The following is an 8,712-nucleotide window of genomic DNA, read 5'->3' as shown; positions in this document are numbered from 1 at the left end:
CCTCCCCACTCTTTCTTTTGAGGCTCTTCCATGAACCCCCACGAAGTCCCCTTGAACCTCCAGTCAGACTCAAACACCCTCCATCTCTCTCGCTCTTTTTCTCTCTTCTCCCAGTGTCTCAGACTCTGGGGGCTTGCTAGAAACTGTCCCTTCTCCGCGAATGAGCGAGCCAAGTGTAAATTAGAAGCCGTTTAGAATCTTGGGTGGGATCGGATTCAGAGCCCCTTTCTGCTGAGATTCTTGAGTGCTAATGCCCCGTGGCCAGCTGTTCCTTTGTCCCTGTCTTCGCCTCTCCGTGCTCCTCGACTTGTACATGTCCAAGTCTTCTGGCTTTTTCTCTCCCCACCTCGCGGCCTAAATGTCGGGTGCTTGGCGGGGCGGGGCGGGGCGGTAAGCACCGAGGGTGGGGGCCTGAATTGCCCCCGCCTCCATTCTGCCCCCTGCCGGAGTGTCCCCTGTGCTTCCAGAGCCCTGCTGGACAGATGTAGTTGGGAGCAACTGTAATGTACAGCGGGTGCTTCCGTGGCCCCCAGCAGGGATCCCCGGGCCGTGCACAAGCAGAAACAGCGGCCGAGGGTGGGGTCAGAAGAGTCCCCAGTGTCCGGCTGCGGATCAGAGTGCGCCCTGTCGAGGTGCCCACCCTGGCCGCCTAGGCAGACACACCTCTATTCCGCGGCCCCAGCTCACTTTCCCGGCTCTCAGATCCCTCCCCTGCACCTCCCTGCGCCCTCCTCCTCCCCAGCCTCCTCCCGCGCCCTCCTCCTCCCCTGCCGCCCAGACCCGGGGCCTCCGGTAGGCCGGGCTGCGCCAATCCGAGGCGCGTCCCGCCCCCTGACGCCGAGCTGGGCCCTGCGAGGCCCCGCCCGCTGACGTCCGGGATTTGCATGAGTTCTCGTGCCGCGGCGGCCCGGGCTCAGTTGTCTGAGCGAGCGCGAGCAGAGAGCCGGCGGGTGCAGGCAGCGGCGGCGGCCAGGCTGTTGAGGGGCGAGTGGCGGCGGCGGGGGCCGGGCGCGTGGTGAGGTCCACGCGCAGGACCGCATCGGGGCGCCGGCGGGAACCAGCTGTGTCTGCAGCGGCGCCGGCCGCTTGCGCCCCTGCGCGCTCGGGTTCAGCCATGGAGCTGCCAGCTGTTGGCGAGCACGTCTTCGCGGTGGAGAGCATCGAGAAGAAGCGGATCCGCAAGGTAGGGGTGGCGCGCGGGTGGCGGCGCCGAGGCGCGGGAGCGGCGGCGGGAGCAGCGAGCGAGAGGCGCGGAGGGGGTGGGGAGGCTGCGGGCCGGAGCCGGGGATCCCGCGGAAGCTGATGGAGTGCTGTCTCTTCCCCCCTACAGGGCAGAGTGGAGTATCTGGTGAAATGGAGAGGCTGGTCCCCCAAGTAAGTGGCGGCGAGGGCCGGGTGCCTCGGCACCAGGCGCCCTGGCCGGCGGACCCGTGGAGCTGGTGGGGTGGTGGGGGAGCGGACGGGAGGCGGGGTGGAGGTGGGGTGGAGAGAGGAGGGGGTGGGGAAGTCGGTGGCAGGCACTGGGAAGCGGAGCAGCCGAGCCCGAGCCGGGCGCCCTGTGTTGTGCTCCGCTCTCCGGGAAATGCCATCACTAATTTATGCGTTAAAAGGAGCCGGAGGAGCTGGAGAGACGCGGGGCCGAGCCCGGGAGGCCGGCGGAGGGAGGGAGGGCGCAGGCACTGACTGATGTGCAGCAGAAAATGGCTCCTTTCCCCTTTCCCTCCACCGAACGGCTCCATATTGCAAAACCAAAAAAAAAATTTTTTTTTTAAAAAGCGACGAAAATGCAATTGTGTGCGTCCTCCCTCCTGGTGGTGCAGGGTAGGGAAGAAAAAAGGCAGAAAATGTTGGGAACTGTCACTGCAGCTTTTTCGATGGGGAATTTTTTCTTTAATTTGAAATGCGAAGGCACCGGATGGAGACAGGCGCAGACACACACACACACACACACACACACACACACACACACACTCGGAGAGGGAGAGAGGGGCATATTTTTGTACTGCTGAGTATTTGGGGTTTGCTTGCCAATGACAGCGGTCTCCAGGGCCTTGAGGGGGTGGAGGGGGCGCTGAGCTGTGAGTTATCGGATTAGGGGTCCAGTGCAGACCAGCTGAAACCCTACTGGAGACTTGGGCTGGGGATAGGAGGAGGACTACGACTTTGCTTTGGGGCTGCTTTGCACGAAGGATTTCTGGAGAGGAAAGTGGCCTTGGAACACGTCACAGTAACATGCTTAAAATTCTTGATGACTGCAAAATAAACTGCTAGTTTCGTTTTCTTCACCCCCCCTTCCCTCCTGCCCTTGTGTGTTTATTTTAACTTGGGGGGTAATTAAGGACCGTGTTAGGCCTTAAGAAACCTACTGTCTACCCTCCATATCCACAGCTTCTGATTCAGGAAGCCACTTAGGGCCTTATGTCATTCCCCAACCTGGCCTTTTTTTTTTTTTTTTTTTTTACACTCTGCCTTCCCCTCCTTTTTCACTTGCAAGATATAACACGTGGGAACCAGAGGAGAACATCTTGGATCCCCGTCTGCTGATAGCCTTCCAGAACAGGTGAGCATCCCCTAGCAGCCTGCTGCCCTGGCCATAGGTGGGAATCGGAAAGTGGGTGACTGCTTGCAGCGCTAGGAAAGGGGGAAGGGGTGGGAGGGGGCAGGCAGGAGCCCCACCCCCAACAAACCCGGATGGGCAAGGCTGCGGCCTGGGCTTCTCTAACCAATGTCCTTGGCGGTTGCTGCAGCTTGGGAGTGGGGGCAGGGTAGGGCTGGGGAAGGTAGGCTTGCGTTTTGGGAAACTGCTGGAAGAGTGCGTGGGGTGATGACCCTGGATCTGCCTAGAAATTCTGTACCTGAATTCCCGTGGCCCCCTCCCTTGGCAACCTTGGAGCCCCACCCCCAGAGCCTAGGTGTTGCTTTCTGCAGCCACTGCTGGCTTGGCACGGGCACCTCGCGGGGCAGCTCTGAAGGAGCTGGCATTGTGAAACCGCCCCGAACGTCATGGAACTGAACTTAACCTTTTGGCAGCCGGATAAAAGTTGACAAGGCCTTATACCCCTCCAACCCCACGGCGGGGGGGAGCTGGGGTGGCAGTGGTTAGATGCTGTCCTGAGCACCTCACAACCCTTGCTGCTGTGTTTTGTGGGGTAAATTGCTCTATCAGATCAGGGGGAAGGTTGGCCCGAGGGCATGAGTGAGCGCTGCCTGGTGGTTGGGGGGTGCCCATCCTCCTGCAAACAGATGCTTGCCACGCTGCAGCTGCTGCAGCTGGATTCACCACTGGTAGCTGTGGTTCGCAGTTTCGTAGAGGGTAGGGGGGAAGGGCGTGGAGGAGGGGGAGGAGTCCTCAGAGCAGCGCCACCCCCAGCCTTCCATCCCTCTTTTATTTTGAAGTATTTCCTGTGGAGCATTGCTACTAAAACTGTAAACTCTAGACCCTGAGAGCTAAAGTTGCTTTCTCAGAACACCGGAGGTGTAGGACAGGGAACTCGTACAGACTTCACCTGGGACTTCGCCACACTGTAACCATGTCAGCGGCTGATGCCATGTTGCATAATGGGTCCCCGAAGAATTATAATCCAGGCTGTTGCAATGCCATGCAACTTTGGAATCAGACCCCAACCTGGCCCCAGGGCATGGCAGAACTCCCCCGGGTTGGGGTGGCGACTCGGGTAGCTGGAGACTTGCTCATGGAGAGCTGGGCAGGGCCTGGGACAATCGATCACTCTGGGTGGCCAGAGCAAGCGAAGTTTGCTGGTGGTGATCAAGGCTCCCCCACCCTTGAACTATATTAATTTGGAAATCTGGGTAGAAAGGATCTCGTACCTCTGAGGAGGCCATGCTTCGGCCAGCCACCCCGCCCGCTGGCGCGGGATGGGGGTGGGGTAGTGCCACTTCTTGTTCACCAGGTGGCTGAGAACCAGGCTAGACCCTTGCTAGCCTCAGAGGCAGTCCCCATTCCCAATCCCTAATTGGCTTATTTGCCGCTATGTAAACAAGGGCTCAGTCCCTCCGTTTGATGCCTTGCCGTTTAAGAAAAGGAGTCTTCCCTTTCAACTTCAGCTCTCTTTATCTGAATCTTAATGAGGTAGTTAGCATCCACGCTTCTGATCAGGAAGGGTCCTGAGGTCAGCACGCACCTCCTGTTCCCTGAATTCCTAAACCCACTGCACTGTCTGCAGAGCCACAGGCCCAAAGCCGTGCCCAGTCAGCTCCGAGCACCAATACAGTGTTGCAGCAGGTGGGGGAAGGGAGGGAGGAGAAAGTTTACGTCTGAGTGTCACGTGGGGGACCCCTTTCTCAGAAGCGAGAGTGTTTCTGAGGACGTTAAGAAAGGGGCCCAGTAGACATAGACCATGTCTGTCTCCAGCTGATTCCTTCCTTTCTGTAGCAAAAGGAAGGAAGGTGGAGAACAGGGTGATACTGGCCAAGGAAAACTGAGAACACTAACCTTGCGCTCTGTTCCCTCCCCCAGGGAAAGGCAGGAGCAGCTGATGGGATATCGCAAGAGAGGGCCCAAGCCCAAACCGCTGGTGGTGCAGGTGAATACTTTGAGCGGGTCCTGGGATCCCAGCACAAACCCTTCCCTAAACATTGCTTCCCAAATTACTTAGAGTTCCCGGAGGAGCACCCCAATTGCACTAGAACGTCTGGCTCCACCCACTATGATGCAACGTCCACCCGTGGGAGCTGGAGCATTCTCGATGTTCCCGGCCTCACATAGGGCCAACCTTTCCCCTTTTTTCTCCCTCTTAGGTACCCACCTTTGCCCGCCGCTCCAATGTCCTGACCGGGCTTCAAGACTCCTCTGCCGACAACCGTGCCAAGCTGGAGTTGGGCACACAGGGCAAGGGCCAGGGGCACCAGTACGAGCTCAACAGCAAGAAACACCATCAGTACCAGCCACACAGCAAAGAGAGGTCCGGTAAGCCGCCCCCACCAGGGAAGAGCGGCAAGTATTACTATCAGCTAAATAGCAAAAAGCACCACCCCTACCAGCCAGACCCCAAAATGTACGACCTGCAGTACCAGGGCGGCCACAAGGAGGCACCCAGCCCCACCTGCCCAGACCTGGGCGCCAAGAGCCACCCCCCTGACAAGTGGGCCCACGGAGCTGCAGCCAAAGGCTACCTCGGGGCAGTGAAGCCCTTGGGGGGAGGGGCAGGAGCTACAGGAAAAGGCTCGGAAAAGGGCCCCCCCAATGGCATGACACCAGCCCCTAAGGAGGCCGTGACCGGTAATGGCATTGGGGGCAAGATGAAAATCGTCAAGAACAAAAACAAGAATGGACGCATCGTGATCGTGATGAGCAAGTACATGGAGAACGGCATGCAGGCGGTGAAGATCAAGTCGGGCGAGGCAGCCGAGAGCGAGGCGCGCTCCCCCAGCCACAAGAAACGTGCTGCGGAGGAGCGCCATCCCCAGGCCGACAGGACCTTTAAAAAGGCAGCCGGTGCTTCTGAGGAGAAGAAAGCCGAAGTGCCCTGCAAACGCAGGGAGGAGGAGGCTCTCGTGCCAGGGGACCCTCAGCCCCAGGACCTAGGATCTCGAAAGCTCTCCCCGACCAAGGAGGCCTTTGGTGAGCAGCCGCTGCAGCTCACCACTAAGCCAGACCTGCTGGCCTGGGACCCAGCCAGGAGCTCACACCCACCCGCCCACCACCACCATCACCACCACCATCACCACCATCACCATACGGTGGGTCTGAACCTCTCCCATGCGCGCAAGCGCTGCCTCTCCGAGACCCACAGCGAGCGTGAGCCCTGCAAGAAGCGGTTGACCGCCCGCAGCATCAGCACGCCGACCTGCCTGGGGGGCAGCCCGGTCTCTGAGCACCCTGCCAACGTGTCCCCTACCGCAGCCTCTCTGCCGCAGCCCGAGGTCATCCTTTTGGACTCAGACCTGGATGAGCCCATAGACTTGCGCTGTGTCAAGATGCGCAGCGACGCCGGGGAACCGCCCAGCACCCTCCAGGTGAAGCCCGAGGTTCCGGCGGTGGCGGCAGTGGTGGCGCCCGCCACTGCAGCGGAGAAGCCTCCGGCTGAGGCCCAGGAGGAGCCAGCGGAGCCCCTGAGTGAATTCAAGCCCTTCTTTGGGAATATAATTATCACTGACGTCACGGCGAACTGTCTCACCGTCACTTTCAAGGAATACGTGACGGTGTAGTGGGAAGGAGTTGTGCCCACTGGGACTCAGCACCTGCAATCAGAGGCTCCCAAGGAGAAGTCGGTCCAGTCGCGCGGTGGCCAGGCCCCTGCTTACTCCCTGGGATCCCGATTGAGTTGTCCATCTCTCACTGTCTCCTTCCACGTGGTGCCTGCGGTCTCGCCGCCACCTTCCCTTCCCTATAGGAGACCCGAGCCCTCCCTGTGGACCACCAGAACTGACCCCGCAGCCCCGAGGCGGTCTCAGAGCTATAGTATTATATTTTAACCGTGCTAACTGTCAAGTGCTGACTCTACTCCGGTTTGTACGTGGTGTTATTCTTGAAATGTATTGTTTGAGCTCAGAAGGCCCGACTACCCCCTTTCGGGCTGATATATATATATATATTTATTTGTAGGTATTTATATATTGAAATATAAAAACCTAGATTTATGAAGTTTCCTCTAGATCATGTTATATTCTATATCAGACAGACTATTTTGAGTTGGCCTTTTCTTTCCCCTTCATTCAGTATTTTGATTTTATTTCCCCTTCTCCAGGAACTGCGACACCAGTAACCTTGGTATATATTTTTTGATACTGTACACATGGGTGTGTTGTTTCTATGTGCAAAAAAAAAAAAGTTTGTTAAAAGGCTAAAGAGCTCTCTAGAACCTGCTGCTATAGAAATGTCTGAACTATAAGCTTCCAATTATTACCTGCTTGAATGTAAATATTAAATGGAGATGTTGAAGGTGCAATCCTGTGTCTGAGATTAGCTCCAGGGGGATATCAGAAGTCGGGGGAAGGAGGATGGACCCTCTCTCACCCCACTTCCACCTAGGTCACATGGATAAAGACTGTCTCTCTAAAGCTAAGTCTTTGCACAAGACAAGCCCGTGAGGTCTGGTGTCTCCAAAGTGGCTCCTTCATTGGAAGGCGATGTGGGAAAGGAGAGCTGCTGGCCTGGAAGGGTGGAGTGGGAGGGATGTACCAGAGTCACCCTAGTCCCCAGGGATTTCTGGCTGTCGATGTCTGATGCCCACGTAGCTGGCAAACCCAGTAGCTTCTGGATTGTGGAGGGGCGAGCAATGGGTGTGCTGCACCCCCCTTTCTGGATCCTGACTCTCAGGCTGGTGGCCTTGCCCCGCCACCCAAGCCAGGCCCTAGAAAGTTCCTCAGTTCTGCTTGCTGCGGACCATATACAGTGGAGTGGACCCCCAACTCTTTGAGGCTGTACAGCGCTGACACTGTCGGCCCCGCCCCTCCAAGGAAGCAGAGGAAGGCCTTTCTTTGCCAGGCTCTCTCCCCGGAAACCACCAGGCCAAAGGCCAGGGCTGGAGTAAGTGAACTGCTGTTGGGGGGAACCGAAGGCCTTCTGCTGGATGGTTTGGGAGGGGATGACAGGGCGCTGAGTCTGGCCCGCCACCCTCTCTTCCTTAGCTTCGTGAGTTGGCGTTGGTTGTCCATCCCCTTGGTGACGGCTAGGCCGATGTGCTAGGTGTGGTTGGAGAAGGGAAGAAAGGGGTTAATGGCCCCTAGGCTAGGGGTGCGGCTCGGCGGGCCAGGAAGCCACCACCAGCAGCTAGCTTTCTGCAGACACAGCGATCTTCCTCCTGGTTCGGTGGCTAAACAGGCCCTGGGGCCTCCGGCCTGGGGAATCTGGTGAGCTTCAGGATTCTCCCGGCTTGCAAAGCCTCAGTTCGGGACGGAGGGCCAAGCCTATAGTGGCACCAGGACAGAAGATGACAGCGTGGTTCAGAGCGTGTCTCTCTCTCTCTCTCTCTCTCTCTCTCTCTCTCTCTCTCTCTCTCTGTGTGTGTGTGTGTGTGTGTGGCGGGGGTGGTGCTGAGGCAGTTCGAAGGGCAGAGTTGGAAACGCTGGGGAAGAGATGGAGAGGAAGGCCTAGAGGGCGGGAGGCTGGATGCACGGAGTGGCCAGTGTTGGCTGCAGGCCATCAGCGGCTGGGGCTGGGGGAGGGGCGCGGGGCGGGGGAGGGGAGGAGGGAAGGGAACCGCTTTTTTAAAAAAGCCTTTGGGAGTTTGTAGCCCCGGCTTTTGTGAATTGTCCCTCCCACTACCCCATCCCTGGGAGCCCCCTTCAGAGCGAGTTAAACACCCCTCCCCCTCTGTGTAATGAACGCCCTTTGCCACCCTGTGAGTGGAGGAGGCTGATCTTGCTTCTGGCAACCGGCCTGCTCAGCGCTAGAATTGGGCCTGTCCTTCACTGGCTGGTGCACAAAGGCCCGTGCCAGGCAGGAACCTCAGCCCCTGCTTTTCCAGTTCATGAGAATCAAAAACTCCGGAGTGCTGCTAATCAGACCCAGAGGTGGGGCCTTGATAGTAAGTCTGGCCCCTGGGGTGGCCCCTATTCTGCCAAGCTTGGGAAGAGGACCAAAGAGGCAGAAGATGGCTCTCCAGATGACTGCTAGTTCACTACTCTTCCTGGAAAAGCCTGATCTACAGGTGCCATGACTCCTTGAAAGCTGGGTATGGGTGCAGGGTCAGTGGGGTGATCTGGGCAGAGCTGGAGCTCCAGTCAGAAAGTAGAGAGAGGGGTAGGGAG

At 58.1% G+C, this 8,712-nt stretch overlaps 1 protein-coding gene across 1 annotated transcript; it reads left to right on the top strand.

Moving 5' to 3' along the window:
• Positions 1-1,054: 1,054 nt before the first annotated feature.
• On the top strand, positions 1,055-6,908 carry Cbx4 (chromobox 4). The gene is made up of 5 exons (XM_028786735.1): positions 1,055-1,183; positions 1,331-1,374; positions 2,495-2,560; positions 4,478-4,544; positions 4,759-6,908. The coding sequence occupies exons 1-5, from the start codon at positions 1,115-1,117 to the stop codon at positions 6,166-6,168; spliced, it is 1,656 nt and encodes a 551-aa protein (XP_028642568.1). The 5' UTR covers positions 1,055-1,114; the 3' UTR covers positions 6,169-6,908.
• Positions 6,909-8,712: the final 1,804 nt, after the last annotated feature.

This window comes from Grammomys surdaster, unplaced genomic scaffold, assembly GCF_004785775.1.
Source record: "Grammomys surdaster isolate TR1022 unplaced genomic scaffold, NIH_TR_1.0 125565, whole genome shotgun sequence".
Lineage (NCBI taxonomy): Eukaryota > Metazoa > Chordata > Mammalia > Rodentia > Muridae > Grammomys > Grammomys surdaster.
This window is presented reverse-complemented; position numbering and strand designations above follow the sequence as displayed.